General features: G+C 43.9%; 1 protein-coding gene across 1 annotated transcript in view; it reads right to left on the reverse strand.

The window, feature by feature from the left end:
- Positions 1–20555, reverse strand: part of STYXL2 (serine/threonine/tyrosine interacting like 2) — a 153408-nt gene that overhangs the window by 115068 nt on the left and 17785 nt on the right. The window contains exon 2 of the mRNA XM_069635961.1: positions 13347–13472. Within this exon, the coding sequence (XP_069492062.1) occupies positions 13347–13456 (110 nt within the window). The 5' untranslated portion in view covers positions 13457–13472. The remainder of the gene's footprint in view (positions 1–13346; positions 13473–20555) is intronic.

Here is a 20555-nt window from a genome sequence, read left to right on the forward strand (position 1 = left end):
CGTTACCCCACATAAATCAATACTTGCATCAGCCACCGTATCAGTGGACATCTCCCCCCTCACCAACGCTTGCTCCTTTGCTTCTTCATTCAGTTTGAGACCTTTCACCTCTTCCATTAGGACCCTACGCACCCCCACTCTTGCTGAGATAAACACATTCAATGACTCACACTCTGTGAACCTATGCGCTGTGGAAAACCTGTTGTCCTCCAGGAACTGACAAATCTGTTCCCCCTAGTGAGGACCTAAAGGTGCCATCCAATAGCGTCCAGTTATCAAACCTCCATTTAGGAATCGGGGGCCTAACATGTTTCCTAACCAGCCCCACTAACAGTGGTGCATGTTCCCACTGGGTTCCGTCCAGGAAGTCCACGAATACCACTAAATCCAACCCCTCCTCCCCCGCCAAGGCATAATCAATATGCAAGTAAGAGCTGTGTACCACTGAGAAGTAGGAATAACTGCGTTCACCCCATGCAACACCCACCATGCATCCCGTAGGCACAGATCTGTGACAATCCACACTAGTGCTTTAGTTCATGCACCCTTGGGCCGAACTGGAGTGCTCTCAACATCCATTGTGCAATCCATCACAAAATTAAAGTCCCCAAGCCAGAGGATCCAGGACGTTCGGTATACCACTATGAGATCCTGCATCCCCTGAAAGAACTCCGCCTGAGCCACTTTAGGTGCACATGTCCCCAAAAGGAGAGCGAAGGTGAGGTGGTGAGGTGGTAAAAGCATGCACAGGGTAGTGCTAGTTAAAGGAGGTGACAAGAGTGACAATGAATTTGATGAATATCAGTTCGATAGAGTGGGCAAGGAGAGGAGTTAGGATTAGAAGAGATGATTTTACTTGCTTCAGGTAAGGAGCTCAGGCCCTCATTACAAGTTGGCCGGAGCGCAATTAACATGCCGGTATTACCGTATACTGGTAGTTTCCACCAAGCCAGCTACATGTTTTCTGATGAGGTGGCCAGAATGACCTCCAGCTAAAAGCTGGAGATCATTCTGCAACCTTACTGGCAAAAATCACTGCTGTTACACGTACAGGGAATGCAGGCGCCTGTGGAGTCTGAGTGCCAGTAATGGTAATACAGTTTGCCGGTATCCTGGAGGAATTACCAAGAGGATACCGGCAAATTCGTAATGAGGGCCAAAGAGTCAGGGCTGACCCCTCTCTTAGTGATTGTTGAGGGATAGGTGGGTGCGAGTGGGGCAGGTAACTAAATGGTGAAGTGAATGACCAGATGGAGATGGACGAATACGGAGGGCAGAGCAGTGGAGGGAGGAGGACAGGAATTAGAGATCGAGAGAGTTCTTGTGAGTCGGGAGGTTATGTCGGCTCACAAGGGAGTGATCAGCCAGACTGGAGTCAGGTTGTAGTGGCTCATCCTTAGAGTTGATGATGTTGAGGTTGCCTATCATGACCAGGGCAATGTTTCCTGTGAAGGGCTTGAGTAACTAGGTCAAAGTTTGAAAAGAAGAGATTGGAGGTGCCAGGTGGGTGTTAAATGAGGAGGAGGATAAGAGGGGGGGTGCAAGGAGTTGGGCCACTATGTGTTCAAAGGAGGAGATCAAGTCGGTGGGGGGAGGGAAAGATGGTGTGATCTTGCTGGTAATATGACTCACACTACCACTTATTTGTGAAAGTCGAGGAGAGTTGAAAAAGGGAGTGACATCAAAGCGTAGTGTAGCAAATGTTGCTTTGATATGGAGAGGTCCAGGTTTGAGCGATGGCCATTGTAGAGAGCTTAGGGAGGTGGGAGTTTAAATGGTAGGTGATGAAAGAAGTTGTATTGCAGATGTATTGTGCATTCCAGAGGCCGAGGGTGAGGTCAGCAGGAGAGTAATGGGGTGAGGCTGTGTGTGGTGGAGTGGATGAGGGACGACGGACAGGATAGATCATGTGGCTAGTGTGTGGAAGACATTAACGGCCATTGGTGAATAGAGGATATGAATGGGGAGAGCAGGAAAAGGGGTTTGGGGGAGAGGTCGGGCAGTGCATGGGGTAAGTGGGAGACTCAGAGGAATAGGTATAGGGAGACGGTGAGGAGGAGAAGATTAGGTAGGTGTATGGTGAGAATGTATAGGAGGATGATGGGGAAGCAATTGTATTGATTGGTTGGAGGAGTGAGGAGCATGATTGTACGTCAGGTCAACAGACTGTGGATTGTTGTTATGGTCGAAGGGGAGTGAGGAGCAGGTTCTGTAGGTCAGTATTGACTGTAGAGTAGGTAGAGGGGCGAGAGTTAGGTATAGTGGTGGGTGTAGGTGGTTCAATGAGGGTGAGCACTTCAACAGGTAATGAAGAAACGCAATTGAAAGTAACAATACAAATTGGGTGCACAGGTCTATCAACTACAAAGAAATGCAATTATAAATCACTCTACGATTAGGGTGTGCAGGCCCGTAGGCGACCAACAGAAAATAAACATAAAAGAAAAGAAAAGGGCGAAGGGGTGCAGTAATAGGTCAGCAGTGGTAGGGGAGCCCACATACTGTGGGGCAGGGTAGTGGGGTCTGCTGCTCAAGCAAGCCCAAACAGACCTTGACCACAACTTAGATGCAGTTTGCATTGATGCCAGTCACTGGGAGGCCTAGTGGCAGGTAGTATGTAGATGGTACATGACCATATGGGTGAATAAGGACGTCGCCTGACCTGCAATGGCTTTCAATCAGGACCGGCGTAAATCAGTCTTGTAGGATGAGTAGCAGGTGGCCTCTCTCCGAGAGCTCCAGCCCCGGCGATGGGCACACTCCGCCCTCTCGTGACCTGGAGGGGCCCTGGGTATTGTACCACTTCAAGATGGTTTCCTCCCGCGGCAATAAGTAGGTGTCACTATGTTCATATTTAGTGGAACATATTTTATCAAGTTACAAAAGAATGATGGGCTGAGATGCCCCGCTTTCAATCAAATCTGTGACTGCAGGTTGCACGCAGAAGTTGGATGTGAGTGACTAAGTCACTGAGCCATCTTACCGGCTAATTAATGATACATTCGATTGTCTGTCATAGTGAAGGAGAGCAACTAGAGAACATCAAATTTTCCCAAGATGGAGGCTTTAGGGCTGGGCTCGCCGGTGCACTGAATGTGGAAATCCATTTTGCCAGGATATCAACACCGAATATGCATGAACAAAGAATACGGAAAGTGAATTTGAATAGGAACTGTTTGCATATTTTCTAGTAATTGTGAAAGCTCTATTGGTTTTTACTGTCTGGTGGGTTGACAAGCACAAAACCAGTAAGACATCTCTAGTAAAAATGGCGCACACCTGGGAGCAGGTACAGTGCACATGTACACGCACTGCCTTCTTTTTCATGCCCTGATCTAGATTGGGTGTGCTGAGATGTTTAGTTTGCATTATTCAGCAACTTTTCACAAATCAAAGACACTGGACTTTGCTATTTCACATCAAGCCTCAGTGACACTCAGGGCTGGACTGGGAACTAAAAGAGGCCCTGGAAATAATTACTGGGGACCAAAAGAGGCCCTGGAAATAAATTTCAAAGTGGCCCTATATGACACATTTTCAGCAAACCCAATGTTTTTCCTATGAGAAAATCTGGAAATACCACAGAAAAGAGGCCCAGGGTGCAGAGGCCCACCGGGAAATCTCCAGAGTTCCCTAAAGGCCAGTCCACCCCTGGTGACACTCCTTTGATACATATATGCTGACTTGATATTAGCCCGCCATAATTCCCGTCTGCTGCACACACGCATGGACACACACATGCATGCACACATACACATACACACACACACACACACACACACACATACACTAACTTTTTTTCCATCTCTCCTTATCATTTATCACTTGATGACAAGACGGATGGGCTGGCACGCGTTGAAGCCTATCAGCATCTGACTCCCCTGCCATGACTGCACCACACATGAATACCCTAAAACCTTAGAACATGACTGACCAGCTTGTCAGCAGTATCTGAGATGACACAGATCAAGAACAAGACATGCACTCAAGCATCCCTTCAACACACAAGAGAGAGGGTGGCACATGGAAAGGACATAAAGGAATCCACACCCTACCATGACTAATACCTGATCTAACCCATAATCTTAGGCCATAACTGCCCAAAAGGTCAGCATTCTCTGAACAGGAATCATACCAGCGCTTGTCATACATACTCTCAATACAACATAGACAGAATAGCAAATGTGGAGGGCCTATGGGCTTCAACTCCCCTGCTATGATGGCACGTGTGAACGCGTCATAGATCATGACAAGGCAATGTGTCAGCAATCTCTGAGACAGCACAGACCAGGAGTCACAAGGAAGCTGAACCATCACCCACACACACATCGCTGACAGGTTAGCACAGTCAGAAAGGCGTCCGACCCTGCTGCCAGGACTGCACACCTGATCTTTCTCATAATCTTAGACCATGACTAGCCAATATGTCAGCAATCTCTGAACAGGAATCACACCAGCGCTCGTCATACATACTTTCAATACAAAATAGGCAGAATAGCACATGTGGAGGGCCTAGGGGCATAATATCCCCTGCTACGGTGGCACGCATGAACAACCCTACTGTCACAAACTATGACAAGACAATGTGTCAGCAATCTCTGAGACAGCACAGACCAGGAGTCACAAGGAAGCTGAAGCATCACCCACACAAACATCGCAGACAGGTTAGAACGGTCATAAAGGCATACAACCCCACTGCCAGGACCGCACTCCTGACCTTTCTCATAATCTTAGAACATGACTGGCCAGTGTGTCAGCAATTCAGCAATCTCTGAGATGGCACAAATCAGAAATACCACAGATGCTTGTTCATCTTCTCAACAATCCCAAACAAGTATGAGAGGAAGGGGCCTATACCTGCTCGACCCCACCCACAGATCCATACTGTGACATCCGCACAGGCAGGACAGAAGGAGGGCCCACCAGAGTATTAAACCCCCCAGCCTAAAAGCATCCACCAGGACTCAGATTCTAATTCATCACCTCAACAATCTCAGGAAGATGGCAGATGGGGAGACCCTACAGGTCCTCCCCTGAGGAATACTCACCTCAACCATGCCACAGACCTGTTGCATTAGGCCCTACAGGCACCCATGCTAAAGCGCAGCACGTCAGCAACACGTCAAGATCATCATCAGCGCCTCCTGGTCATGGACACGGCAGGGGTGTGCTTTATAAAAGCCCTGGTAACATAACATAAAAGCAAACCCAGTCTGTGCATATCTATTTGGAAACGTATGTTTATTCCATTTTGCAATTAGCGTAAAATGATATTAGTCTCCCAGAATGTTCAAGGTTCGTTTAGCAGCACCAAAGACATGACCTGCCCCATCTGTGTATAGGAGGCTCACTTCATGTACATTACAATGCACATTTCACATTCTGTCAATTGTCTGCTCAGACCCAATATTACAATGTACACCCAACGGGAGCCCAAGAGGTGCCATGTGTATTCCTTCCACAGCAATCTTTTAACAGTGTTTTTACCTTAATTCAAGATGGTGTGCATATTGCCATCACCCGGATAAATGCATACAACAGGCAACAGCCATCAGACACCTACAGTAGCACCCTGGAAGTGTGGACTCTGACCTGTATGACTCCCTCGGACTACAGCAAATACAGTGACTATACTTGCCGTGTATCCTCGGACGCCCATCATTTGTGAAAAGCGCTTCAGATAGTTGAAATGTGAGAACTCCGTGTTTATATGTTAAGTTCAGAGCCCCTTTTGGTAAAATTGGCAAAGTTGTCAAGAGTATGTGTAGACCCTACAGAGGTAACCTCCTAATCCCCAATTTTGCACGCCTTTATGTAGATCAAAATTAAAGTATTTTTTCGATAGATGGTACGGTGCGGGGGAGAAAACAACCTTGACACTAAGTTGTGATACTAATAAGACAAATAGACAGGTGTCGACAAACTTAAGAGATCACCTGGTGAGGGCCAAAAAACCGAGAACAAACAAACAAACAGTTGAGACTTCATAAGAAAACGAATTGCACATTTCCCTGCCTTAATTGCAACAACATCATCAGAGGTAGTCAAGTAAGTTTAAGGATTTTGCACTCTCAATCTGTCATCTATGGACTTAGTTTTAATTTAATTTATTGTATATAGTTCTAACAAGAACTTTTACAATATAAATACAAACAAACAAATATACAGAAATACAGATTCACAATACATCACATCAACGTCAACAACATCACCAGTAGCAGTGCAGACCGTCCTGTCTGCCTATTTACAGCAACTAACTTACTTACTTGTATGATAGCAACAAATGTTTGTCTCCTCCCCTCCTTCCTTTACTTGTCCCCCTCCCCCCATGCACTATCTGAAATGTCGTCAGGCCTAGTACGATAGTCGCTTGTTTTGTTCCTCTGCCTCCTTTCTCCTCCCCCCTGCCTCACCTCTTGTTAACCTCCGCCTCTGTCAGAAATGTCGTCAGGCCTAGTACGGTAGTCACCTGTCTGTTTCCCATTTCCTTCCTATCTGTGTTTTAGCTCTTGCACTATCTGAAATTTCGTCAGGCCGAGTATGCTAGTTAATTTCACATTCTCGTTGTTCATGGCCTGTAAGAAAGTCATTGTATTTTGTTCCCTCCCTTGCCGTGAAGTGCTTTGAAACACATTGGCCCTCATCCCGTGTTTGGAGGCAGCCATGGCGCTATTAGCACCATGGCTGCCTCCAAAATCGGTCTGACTCTGGTCTGGTGAGGGGAGTAATTACCGGTCCAGTCCGAGGTCGGCGGGACCGGTAATTCCCCATTCACCAGAGCCATTCCCCATTCCCATTTGAGCCCCCATAGGGCTCAATGGGAAGGGGGAAGGCGGCAATAACGGTACCGCAAATTGCGGTACCGTTATTGACCCCGGTATGCCTTTGCGTGTCCCGTCCTTAACGCCTGCTAAAACCAGGCGTTAAGGGAAGGACCCGCAAAGGGACCTCGGAATAGGACGCGAAGGGATTACCAGCACCGGTGTCATTACCGGGGCCCGGCATCCCTTTGCGCCCACCTTGTAATGAGAGCCATTGTGTATAGGCGCTATATAAAAAAAACGATCATATCATATCAGATATAATATTTAATATCTTGCTCCAATTTCTCACATATTTAATTTGTCATATTCCCTGTAGATGCAATTTAATTTCCAAAATAAACTTAAAACTTGAGTTAAAGCCACCTTTCCCTAACTTCTTAATTTACCTTTGGGTTAACCAAAAAGGAACTGTTGTGACCATTTCCAAACCTTAAAGTGCCAAATGTGTTGTGGTAGATTCTGTGTTGAAACAGAAGGTCCAAAACTCTGCAGATTTTATCGTATTACAATCGTGAACAAGAAATCCCAAACTAGTCATATATATGGACCCCATACGTAGACACTAAGTAAGAACATACTTTACAGTCTCTCAGTTTGTTCGAATTTTGCACATTCTACAGAATCTGGCAGGAGCTTCCATTTAGCTCCACATACCGCACGGACTGGCAGCTGGTTGGTGCGCTTCTTCAACCGGAAACTGCACACCGATGGGTCTGGGCAAAGCAGCATATAGAGTTGGGGTTTCAGGTACCTATGAATAACCTGGCTTACATCCCTATACCCCTTTAACTGTTCAAGGTGGTCATAATTACGATACCAGTCCCATTTTGCCAATCTGTGAAATAATGCCCCCTTTAATGTACCAAAAACTGAGCACCGCTTTAAGTCAGGATACCATCAAATCAAGTAACACAGATCCCTAAAGCATGTCTCAAATGGGCCCTTCGGAGCAGTATCCTAGTCTGAGCCATAACTCGCACCCAATTTGGCCAATAAAGGGCAAGTGGGAGACAGTATTGCCTTCATAAAAAGGAGACCCCTGCGCAATAGCAGCAGCGTCTTTAATGAGAGCTGCCCCATCCCTAAGCGTACATATTCAATTGAGGCAGACCTGAATAAACCTAATAACTTCTGCCCGAAAAAGGCCTCCAAAACGTCTGACCATTTCAGATCCCTCATCACCAGGGCCTCCAAACCATCCAGGATCGAGGGTGAGAACCACTCTTTGTACTGTGCCAACACTCCCTTCAATGAAAACCCTGCATGTTTAACTGAACTTTCTAACCAGACACGTGATTTGTTTTGCCCGCATGGATTTGGCTTCGATTATATGGCCATACCCAGAGGTTGCCAACATCTCAAGGCCCAAGTACTTATATGAATCCACATAATCAATGTGCCACACTGTGACATTTAAATTGCATTTATTAATCTTCTTTGCAGAAACTAACATAACCATGGTTTTGCTTAAAGTTATCGATTACCGATTTTCAGTCGCATACTTGCCCACCTCATTTAGCATGGATGTCAACCCAGTCAGAAGGCGGTCAAATATTACTAAATTATGCGCATACAGCATGCAAAACACAGGATTTGCCCCAATCTTAGGAGAACAACTGACACTCTCTGTCAGTCGTCCCAACAGACCAGAAATATAAACAGCAGGGGAGCGAGCATGCATCCCTGCATTACTCATCTGCTAATTCTCATTGGTTTCGACCGTGATCCATCATCTCCCAGACGAATCTGGGCTGTAGTGTTATAGTGTAATGCCACAATTACTTCAAGCAACCAGCTTGGGCAACCCCATATTCTCATTTTTGTCCATAAGATGTTGCGGTCTACTTGATCAAATGCGGACCACATATGCAATATATAGAGAGGGGCTATAGAGCTGTTTAGCCTGGGTGATTAAGGTATCCAATGCTCGGATGTTATGCATTGTGCAAGAACCCGTTCGAAAACCCGTCTGAAATGGATGACGAATATTTTTACTACCCACCCATGTCTGTAGGTCTTCCAACACATAAGTGGCGAACACCTTGCCGGTGGTATATAATAGTGATAATAACCTGTAATTTTCAGGGGATAAACAATCCTTTGATTTAAAGACGGGGACCAGTACTGAGTTTTTCCAAGAATCCGGAATCTCCCTTGTAGCACAAACCTTTTGATACAATGGACACAAAGACAAGCCCAAAGACAATCATCCCCCTTTAAAGCTGCCGCTGACAACATGTTTGGCCCTGGAGCCCTAGAACTTCGTCAAATGTACACACAGATTTTCGATGTTAAACACAATAGGCAACTCCTCTGTGTTCTCCTGTTTCATCCTCCATTACTTGGTCAAGTTCATCGTATATGGATCGACAGTACAATGAAGTTACCAACGTAACAAACTTGTTTACCTTATTCTAAATTCATTCTTTATTTTTAGATGACAGAGGAATGGACATTAGAATTAAGATATGGCCAATGGCCATACATAACTCTTTAATCCTATACATCCGGTGACTTATCCGTATCATCGTTACCTACATAAAACCTGAGGATTCATTCTCCATCCTCCATTACTTAGTCTAGCCTTTTTTAACTTGTTTAATATGGATTGATAACAAGATAAGTTGGCAACCTAATACACTGGTCAAATAACTTGGTTATATTCACGTGAAGTATAGAACTGGTCCTACCATTAGTGATTATATGAGACTCAATTTAAAATCAGCAACCTTCATTCCTGGTTTTCACAGGTTTGAGGTATGGATGATAAAATTAAGACATATTACCGAGCGAAAGACGTGTTTGGGTTGTTTGCGGGTAAATAAACGTGATGTAATCACGTTACAACATGATGACATCACGATTTAAATAGCATCCCTTTTTGAGCGGCCGAAATACACTTGGTAGAAGGAGGCAGACGCAGCGAGGTGCAGTGTGAAGTTAAGGGACTGTTCTTTAGCAGAACATTCACTCATTTGAAGAAAATAGGGGCTAGGTTAAGCCCAAGACATTTGTTTACATCTGCAGGTCTATATGAGTGTCCTGCATTGAAAATATTTTGAGCGGAGAGCCATTACTAAATTAGAGTGGCACAGATAACACACGTGAATGACTATCCTTTCTAAGGGTAAGATTTATATAATCTTTATACCCTATATATAGACGATAACATCTCTCTTAGAGATTACATGTTGGATCCAGACGAACCACTAAAAGACATTTTCTGACTGATTACCCTCATTTAGATTCATCAACCTACAAGGGTGGCCATTCTGGGACAAGTTCACAAGTTGATGGACATTACAGAAAGATCCTAACACTGTACATAGACCGGATATTCTCCATTTAAGGTGAGGTTTATACTGGGACAAGACCATAGATGTATGCTAGCAGTAGGTACCTATATGTATCCGCCATATTTTGTTTTAAATCATTAGGCATTACCTGTTCACTGGATACAGCTGAATGTTCCAGCATTGCAGAACATATTTCACATGGCTTTGACTGTGTTAGCCAGACTGACAGCAGGTGAACATTAATGAAAACGATCATGATAGATATCTGTGTTTGATGAGAATACTATACATGTATCCACATAGAATATCTCACTAAATAAGTGTACTCTCTATTTTGTAAGCTTTGTAATTCAGTTTGTACGAACAATAGCTCCTGAGGAAGGGAAGAGATTTCCCAAAACACGTACAGCATGTAATTCATGGATTGCCAATTTAAGAATCTTGATCAATGTCATGTTGAAAATGTAATTTTGTAAAAGAAAATGTGTGTAAAATTGAATTACATAAATAATCGAGATTGTCTATATGAAATTGTGGAGTGACAATTATTCTTGAGTAGAAAATGTATGACTATAAATAATTACCTATCTAATATCAAATGTTGATTGTATCACATTAATTATAGGTTCCTAGAAGACATATGTTGCTCTGACTGGCTCAAAATGCACTTATTTAAGTAACGGAACAACGCACCTTCTTCCCTTGTTAGCTGGAAGTCGGATGGCCTGGTTTTCTCATCCTTAAATTCAGCTTATCTAGCATCCAATGCAGCTCGAATCCATTCCCAAATTTCCTTTCAAATATTATTCCATCTCTGATCTCGTGTTTCTCTATAAATGAATGTCTTCAAATAACTTTCATGGTCAATCCAGCAATTCTTTGCAATGACATACCATTTCCCATATAGTCAGGTTTCAGACCATGCCATTGTCCCAAGACCTCCTAGTGGGATCAGTAGATCTCTTAGCATGATAGAAAATATTGTAGGTTAAAGGACAGCAACGGAATGTGCCTAACCTGTTGTAGAACATGAAGGACTGCTTCAGGCCAAATCTATGAAAGCCTCAACCACAGCAGGTTTGCAAAATAACCACCCACTGTGTCAATAATTCACCTCTAGATGCACAGCATTCAAGTGTATTTTGTGTGGATATCCTGCAAACATTAATTGGATTTGACTAGCTCCAGCGGGAAAGAAGACTACTGATATTATTATTATTATTGTTATGGTATTTATTGAGTGTGGACCTAGCTTCGAGAAGTAACTGAGTGCTTTACAGAGCTATGCAACAATACAGATACACAACGGAGTGTTTTACAGAGGTATACAACAGTACAGATGCATAACAGAATTCATTTCAGAGGTAACAGAAGACATTTACAGCAGGGGGTAGGATACAGAGGGGCACAGAGGAGGGTACAGCTGTACAGGGTGGTGGGGATGAGAGGGGCGGATGACGTCTAGCGAGTCTTTTGGTGCGAGGAGTGAAATTATGGCCTTGGTGTTGGGGAGGAGAAACTCCTTGAAGAGGTGGGTCTTGAGTTATTTTCTGAACTGTAGGAGTGTGTGGGCGAGTCTGATGCTGACAGGGATGAGGTTCCATAGTCTTGGGGTATAGGCAGAGCAGGCTTGTTTTCTGGTCCTTTCCTTTTTGCAGTGGCAGATTTCAAGTCTGCACGTGTCCTGGCTTCTGGTGGTGTGCTGTCCGCCGGAGATGCTGAGTTTCTCTGCGAATGTAGCTAGGTGACTTGACAAATACTGCCGTATTGAAGATGCAGCAAGACTTGAAGGATGATTTTTGCGTGCAGTGGGTGACAGTGAAAGTCGATGAGGTCCGGTGGTTATGCGGTCATATCTGCCTTGTCCCTTAATGAGGAATGCTGCCGCATGTAGGAAGGACATTTCTCAGGGGCACAAAGGAGGACGACGGGAGGCCTTCGAGGAGGGCATTGCCCCCATCCAGGTGGGATAGGACCATGCTTGAACGGTGGATATAAAGCTGTCCAGAGAGAGGAAAGGTTTGACTTTCCGCAGGAGGGAGACCTGATACTAAGCTGTCTGAGTTTTCTAAGCTATGTGTGTCTTGAAGGAGAGGTGTTTGTTGATGTGGAACCCAAGGGACTTGGTTGCAGGAGGTGAGATCGGGCGTAAAGCCCTCAGGTTCGTGGTTGATAGCCAAGTCTGTATGCCTGGGTGTTCAGTGTTGTTGGTGGGGTGTAGGAATTCGGTCTTGGAGGGGTTGTGCTTCAAGTACGCACTGGACATCCAAGACTGGATCATCGAAAGGCAGATTTTGAGCCTGTGGATGTCCTTGAGTCGATCTTGAGGTATAGCTGCGTGTAGTCGGATGTGGATGGTGGGTGTGGCTAGGAAGACTCCCAGCGGCTTCATGTATAGATTGAAGATCACTGGGGAGAGGATGGAACCCTGTAGGACTCCACAGGTGATAGGTAGCACTGGCCGATATGTGCATTTCACAGCATCTACACATTTTGATATGATATGATATGGCATTTATAACGCGCCTACACACAAGTGTTTCAAGGCACGACGAGGCAAGGGAGGGGGAACAGAGGGAAGACAGAGACAAGGATCTTACTGGGCCAGGTGACATTGAGATTGCGCACGTGCAGGGGAGGGGAAGAGGAAAAGTGTGAGGGGGAGGGGCAATGCAGTACATAGGACAAACAGTAAAATAAATAAAAACAATAAATAAATAAGAAGTGCGGCCAGCTGGTGGCAAGTGCAAGGGTAAGTGCAGACACCAGGTGTCAAGTGCTGGTAGGGGGCTGTAGGGATACAGAAACAGTGGAACGATCAACACTGGAATGTACTATCTTTCAAAACAAAAAAGCAAACTGATACCTGTCGCGTTTCAGGAGGGCTAGAGGGAGTTCACATGCAGAGAGACTGAGTTCTACCTATTACTCTTCAAATCAATTCTAAAGAAACCAAATAATCTTGGGAGAGTAAAAACACCCACCTACTGATGGGATGGAATGACCAAACGTTTCCCCTGAATATAACTATTTGCTTGGGTTCTTTTTGCCCACAATGAGCACCCACACACGACTGAGTACCAACAACTCTAATGTTTAGTTTTCAATATTCAAACAGAAGAAGAACATATTTCCGTAAAGTTATCAAATGATATTAGTAAAACGTTTCCTTTGTTGCATATTGTGCGAATAAAATCCCCAGAACCTGGCAAAAAACAGTACTCACTGACTGGGCGAAGGGCTGCGGAGATAACGGGCTTGGACTGCCCGCACATCACCTTCCTCGTCCTCCTCTGGGACAACTTGCTCCCCATCGGAGTCGGTGCTGCTTGCCATGGTTATAGATCAGGATCTGCCACAGAAAAAGAAAGCAACTGGATTACGAAACCTCCTAGAAATGTCCTCTGCCATGTCTCGCTGGTATCAGTATAGCAGGGGAGGCATTGTGAGGATAGATTAAGGCCAGATCTATGGGAATAAGTCAGTGTAAAATGCTGGATGAACTTGATGTCAGACTTATTCTGCTAGTCTCATGTCTGCGGGCTTTTGTTTGTCCCCTTGCAGCCCTTGTTTCCCCACCAGTGGTCACGTCTCCAACCGCCATTTTACTTTTAAAATATATCTTTTAACCGGGTCCCCCTGTACCACCCATTCTTCACTTACTCCATGCACCCCATTTCCCCTTGGTTCTTATCTGTCCCCGCCTTTCCCCACAGATTTGTTGCACACTACGTTGCAAGCTCTACACCCACCACTGCATGCTGCCAGTGTTTGTGTCGTCATGGCATGTAATATGCGGGTAGGAATAGGGGGGGCTTTTTTCCTGCCAACGTTTTCAACTGGATCAAGGCAGTCAGGAAGCCACAAACACTGAAGAATGAGGGGAGACAACAAAATGCTGACAGAGAGGACTGTGAAAGAAAGGATGCTGGAAGAATGAACATCGACAAAATGACGAGTAAGATGATGCACACACTGACCTCACATCACAAGAGGACTCCATTGAGAGCGCGCGCCACATTGGTTCAGGTATACTAGAAGGTCCAGGGGTCGCTGCTGCTTACCACACAAAGGAATATTTGAGTGGTCTCCATTGCAGAGTGCGGTGAATCCACTACGTTGGTGCTGAACGCTTCCTCTCATAGCAGAGAGCACATACTCATGTTTGAATTGGTTTTTGGGTTACAAATGATAAACAGTACCTTACGTTAGCGCTTATAACTCAAAGCCATATGAGGAACTTCATTCTCTGCAATTGTTTGAGGGACACACAATGCGCGGAGCAAGATCGTTTACCTTTCCTGCTAGAATGATTGAGAAAACCTCTACTAGTTCCAAACCCGAATTGTTTTGCCAAGAGACCATATCAAAAACGCAGGCCCTGTAGAATAGGAAATGCGTATGTATGTTGTCAGGTGACACATGACGAGTAACAAAATGGTGGGCACCCCAACGCGCAGAGGACACAAATCTGTGCTGTCAATTCAAAGCGCCGGGAAGTTTTTTAAAACAATTATTGATAAAATGGACACAAGCCAGAAAATGTGCTGAGTCATTGAATTGCAAGGCAAATTAGCTAGCCAACTATATGCCCAAAATTCCCAAATCAAAAGTTCTGTTTTAATTACAGATCGCAGTTGGCCCCACTCCAGGGATTTGGCAGGCTAAAGTGAAGCCCCCAACCAAGATTGTCCTTGATAAGAAGTCTAATTATAAACACTGATGTCTGCCACTCGACATATACAAAACGACTGGAAACCCCCACTTAACTCAAGGGATAACCATAATTTTTTTATTTTTTATTTATACTGCGCACAAGACAAAGCCCGGAGGCAAAGAGGCGCCAACAATACAACAAAAATGACTCAGAAGAACAAGTGGAGGTCAGGGGGAGGTGGAAAATCTAGGATGGTCAGAAGTTTACTCAACGACCTGCGCGAGAGCCCTGGGCACACAGCCAAACCTAATTGAGTAGAAATTAGAAATCTAGCATCAGACACACAGCTATTCCACGTGGCAAGGGATCAGACAAGGATGACTGAAGTCTTCAGTGTGAAGAAGGGGTAAAGCAATCTCATAGCAATAAACCAGGGGTCCTGACCTGAATTGAACAAAAGGCTTTCAGGTGAATCTGAAAAAAGAACAGCTCTTTTATTATTGAAGAGATGCTGGCACACCTATATTTAGAAATATTTCATGCTCACTGATTTCAGTTTACACAACAAGGCTATATGTATATTATAAATGTGAAATAATATGAAACGTGCTTCGCAGGGCTTTTCGTGCAACACAACGCATCAATATGTCTTAGTAAATAAATGAAGATTGATGCAAAAAGTAGGGCTAAACCATTTACAGCTTCCAAGACAAACATCATAAAGAACATGACTAAGAAACGAAACTATTGTTTGTACAAAAGTGAGATTAGGGTCCGTTAGCCCAAATCTGAACATTGAACTAAATTGAGTTGCATTGTATATTTCACACTTGGATAGACTGTGAAATACCATACTTTGTAATAAATGCAGAAACATCCTACAGTGTGATTTCAATGACTTCAAATGGACATTACACATTGTTCCATATTGGGCAATACTAAAAAGTATTAATCCAAGTCCTTGTAAAAGAATATTCATGCTAAATCTGAAAATCCAGATTCTGAATAAGACTGAACAGGCTTGTTCACAGAAAATCATGCTATATACCCAGTAACTTAAGAATTGAATGCATTACCAGAGATATACTCCTGCTTTCAAATCGACTGCACTCTATGATTGGGAAAGGGCCACGTTCAAAGAACATGGTTCCAGATTCCTACAAAACAGTCATGCGATTAAACAGCTATAGCTCTACAGCTCTCAGGGACAAAAAGCACATCCTGGAAGTCCAGTTCCAGGTGGAGACGATTGCTGACTGGCTGAGATTTATCTTACAAAAAGCCTCTACAATAAGTGCTAACTTTGTTGAATTTCTATGAAAATCCTTAGACACATTTCTTTATTCTTAATAACACTCCATCCATCCTCCATCCCTACCTCTTAGTACTTATGCAATCATGCCTTCTTTATATTTTCAATGTAAGTTCCTATTATTGAACTGTATTATACTTTTAAATAAATCTTTAATATACATATTGTCTGGACAGCACACTTTTAAATGATGTTGAATTGTGTCCGGCACCCCATCCTTTCTAAAGGAAGCCTTGTTCTTCTTTGGATGCAATGGAAGTGGGGAACTATAATGCCTTCTGTTATCTCCCAGAGGGACAGTGGAGCAAGGATGTGGATGGGCAGGGTGTTGTCCAAAAAGCTAGTATTGGAAAACCAGAGATTTGACATTTCTGCTCCTAGCCAATGAGAATATTCCTCACAAAGCAACTAATGAGCAACAATGATATTCAGACAAAGAATAAACAGTGACGAATAGTTCTATTTTTAAAACAGAAAAACAGAAGTGAAATGGGGACTTATGATTGAAAGTTTGGCTATACAAATTGATGTCATTGTGGAGAGAAGGTTACTTTTGATACAGATCCAAGTGCATACATTCACAAGCATGGCACTATTATTAAAGTAATTGATTATTTTTTTTATTCACGCCGTTAACTCGAAAAGCATCTGGCCGTGATACACAGAACATAAAGACGAACACATCAAACAATAAGCCTATCCAAGATAGAGTGATAATGCAAATGAGTTCAAAGGATATTCGAATAGAAAGATTTTCAAACTCTTTCCAAAGAACAAAAGATTGTTTTGCAGATGCAGGTCTTGCGGAAGAGTATTCCACGCCTGAGAGGCCTTCAATGCAAATGATTTTCCATTTCCTTGTATCTTTTTTGTCTGTCGATAGGTTAGTGAACTCATATCACTTGATCTTAAGTTTCTCTTTGGCTTGTAAAGAATGATTCTTTCTATGAGATATGTTGGAAGGTTACCATAAATTGGCCCTCATTACAACTCAGGCGTTAAGGGTTTAACGGCGCCGTCGGCGCCGTTAACCCTTAACGCCTGATTACAAGTGTCCCTTTGCGGGTTGGTGTTTAACGCCTGCTTTTAGCAGGCGTTAAAAATCCAACCCGCAAAGGGACTTTGGAGCTAATTACGGCACCGTAATTTACGGTGCCGTAATTAGCGCCTTCCCCATTCCCATTATGCCCTTTGGGGCAAAAATGGGAATGGGGAAAGGCAAATGGTGAATGGGGAATTACCGCCCCACTCACCTTGGAATGGGGCGGTAATTCCGCCATCCACCATGGCGGAATCGTAACCTTAGCGGCATGGACCATGGTGCTAACAGCACCATGGTCCTCCGCCAAGGTTGTAATGAGGGCCATTGCCTTGTGTGCAAGGACCAAGATTCTGAATAGAATTCGGGCTTTAACTGGTAGCCAGTGGAGTGCTCTTCTGTGTGCAGAGATATGTTCTGCACGAGACACATTCTTTATGATGCGAAAAGCATTGTTTTGTATTGTTTGCAGAATCCGTAAATACTTCTTAGAGGCACCAGCAAGCAAGGCATTCCAATAATCCATCCTAGATAGGATGGTGGCTCTGGCTAGTGTTTCACAATTTTCCTCTGAAATCAATGGCCTAGTTTTTCTTAGAAGTTTTAGATGGTATTGGGTGTTATGTACTATCCCATTTACTTGTGCCTCGCAACTAACCCAGCAGTCCATAAACGTGCCTAAGATTTTAGCTTTTGATTGCGTTCCCATGATGCTATAAACTAAGCAAAACTTAACATATCTCGAGTCAAGTCTTAAGTGCCTGGGACCAAAAATCACTGCTCTGTGTTTCGCTCCATTTAGCATCTTCCAGGATATTACATAGAGGTTTCATGTAAAGATTAAAAAGTGTTGGCGAGAGGCAGGATCCCTGAGGAACACCACATGTTATAGGCAGGTAGCTTGATAACTCATCACCCCAATGAATAGCAGATACAGATACCCTATCTGTCAAAAATGAAAGAATCCACTGTATTGCATTAGGGGAGCAATTCCTGACTTTCTCAAAGGAGGCTAACAAAGTCTCATGATCTAATAAATCTAAAGCCGCTGAGAGATCTAACAAAATTAGCAAGCCACATTTACCAACATCCATCAGGTCAAGCAGGCGCTTTCTGTGCTATGTTGTTGTCTAAAACCTGATTGTTTACTATGAAGAATGTTATTATCTTTCAGAAATTTGTATCTAAAACCTTTAATAAAAACAGGGTATTTGTTATTGGGCACGAATTGGCGCGATCCTGAGGACCTTTTTCAACTAGAGGGATTACTGGTTCTTTTTTATACTTTTGGGAATTTTTTTATGCCCAAATGAGGCATTTACAAGTCGGGCAAAGAATGGGCCAAACATTTTGTTATAATTAAGAATAGGTTTAGAAGGAAGACTATCTCCTAAGCATGATGTCCGATGCATGCTATTGATGCATTCTAACAAATCCGAAATATTTATGTTTTTAAAAGAGAAGGATTGTACTTCCTTCTGTAAGATATTCTGTGCACTATATGTATGTTTTTCAGGCAGGGCAACAAAGCAAATGTTTTAATCAGAAGCAGATGGATTAGTGGGAGTCAGAAGGAGACGGGATGGAAAACAAATTCTGGTGGAGGAGGTGAAGAACCATTCATTGGGTTATAGAAGGTAGCTGTGAAAGCCTCTTATGGGATTACACTGGATTGCCAGGGAATTGAATGATCCTATTAAGAAGCAGCATGTTATGAATACACTGCTCGATTTGAGATATGAGATCTGGAATCCAGTGGGTCTGATAGACTCACATAAAGGCACAAGATGGCGCCACATTTAATGCTCTCATCCTCTGCTCTTTTTACATCACGTGGAAGTTTTTGATTGAAAGTGTAACAGGGGGACGCGTGGAATTGTTTTATGAATGAGGTTGTTTCATTGCACCTAGTAAAAGTTATGTTCTCTCTACACCCGAAATAATAGTATTAATAATAATAATACTTGATTGCTTCTAAAAATCTTGTGACAAAGTAGTTAACATCACTTTAGTTATTGACCAGGACAAGAGAAACACGCACATTGTACAATGCATGAACTGGGCATTGCATTAAGAGGCTGTAAATCCGTTTCTCAAAATGTTCATCTACACAACTGGACTGGCAGTGAAGTTTGACAGTGCAGTGACTCTGCTACCCAATGTCTAACAGTGCTCAGTATGCAATGGGGCATTGCGTGATCTCACCCCTTCAGTCGAAGCATCACATACTTATGGAGACCACTTTGCTTTACCAATTTGAAAATCGGAGAAAGTCTGAAGATAACAGAATGTGATAGTTGTTCAATTGAGCGGGGAGTTAGGCAAGGAAACCCACCGTGAGAGATGGAGGAGAGTTCAGGCACCAGGCAGAGTGAGTACGCTTAAGCACATCCCATGCAACCGGGTACATTGGCCCACTTGAGTGCATCTGAAGCCCATCACACATAAGGCAGAGTGAGTACGCTCCAGCACATCCAATGCAACCGGGTACTTTGGCCCACTTGAGCACATCTCAAGCCCATCACACATCAGGCAGAGTGAGTACGCTTAAGCACATCCAATGCAACCGGGTACATTGGCCCACTTGAGCGCATCTAAAGCCATCGCACAACCAGTCCCAATCCCTTTCAGTACACCTTACTGTTAGTAACTGATCAAACAGTTAGAACGCACCCCTAGACATATCGGCATCTCTGCCCTACAGCACACAGTTTCTGAACTTCCTCTCACTTGAGCTAGAGGAGTTTAGCCTTAAACACACAAACCCCTGCCCAACTTCATTGGCTTTCTAACCTCTGCCCTACAGTGTGCTTCTTGCTCTCACATTCACCAGTCCCCTCTCAATCCATCACAGACAAAGGTCTTGAAACCAAGGTGTAAATGCCATAAAGAAAATCCACTCAGACCAGCCTTAGTGCTGGGGGGCCATTGTGATGGTAGCGGCTGCAGTATGCATGCCTACCACAGAGCAAACATGGCATCTTTATCCAATGAAATGAATGAAGGAGAATGCATAGATGATGGTTATGTACTTTGAAAAGCACACTAACACATCAGGATCTCGCGAGCATGGCTATGTTATGGATGGAGATCCAAAGCAAATTCTAGAACTCAGCAGCCTGGCATGAAAATGCCCCGCCACCCGATATGGGGTAAACATCTGTTTCTGGTGCTAGTTGGCTTTATGAAATGGGCGGCCCTGCTGTCATTTCACTAAACTCCTAGGAGTAGTGAAAGTGACATCACATGCCCTTTGCACGTGATGGGGTTGGCAGGAAGTGACCTCACATGACCTTTGAACCCAATGGCATCACAAACACAGTCTTTGATGCTGATGAAAGTAACACGCAGTGGATACATAAAGAGGTACAACACGGCTATCACCAACGAACGTTGTAATTGCGTAGCATTAAAAGCAAAGGGCAGG

The sequence above is a fragment of the Ambystoma mexicanum genome, chromosome 7p, assembly GCF_040938575.1.
Source record: "Ambystoma mexicanum isolate Mex_15411 chromosome 7p, UKY_AmexF1_1, whole genome shotgun sequence".
NCBI lineage: Eukaryota > Metazoa > Chordata > Amphibia > Caudata > Ambystomatidae > Ambystoma > Ambystoma mexicanum.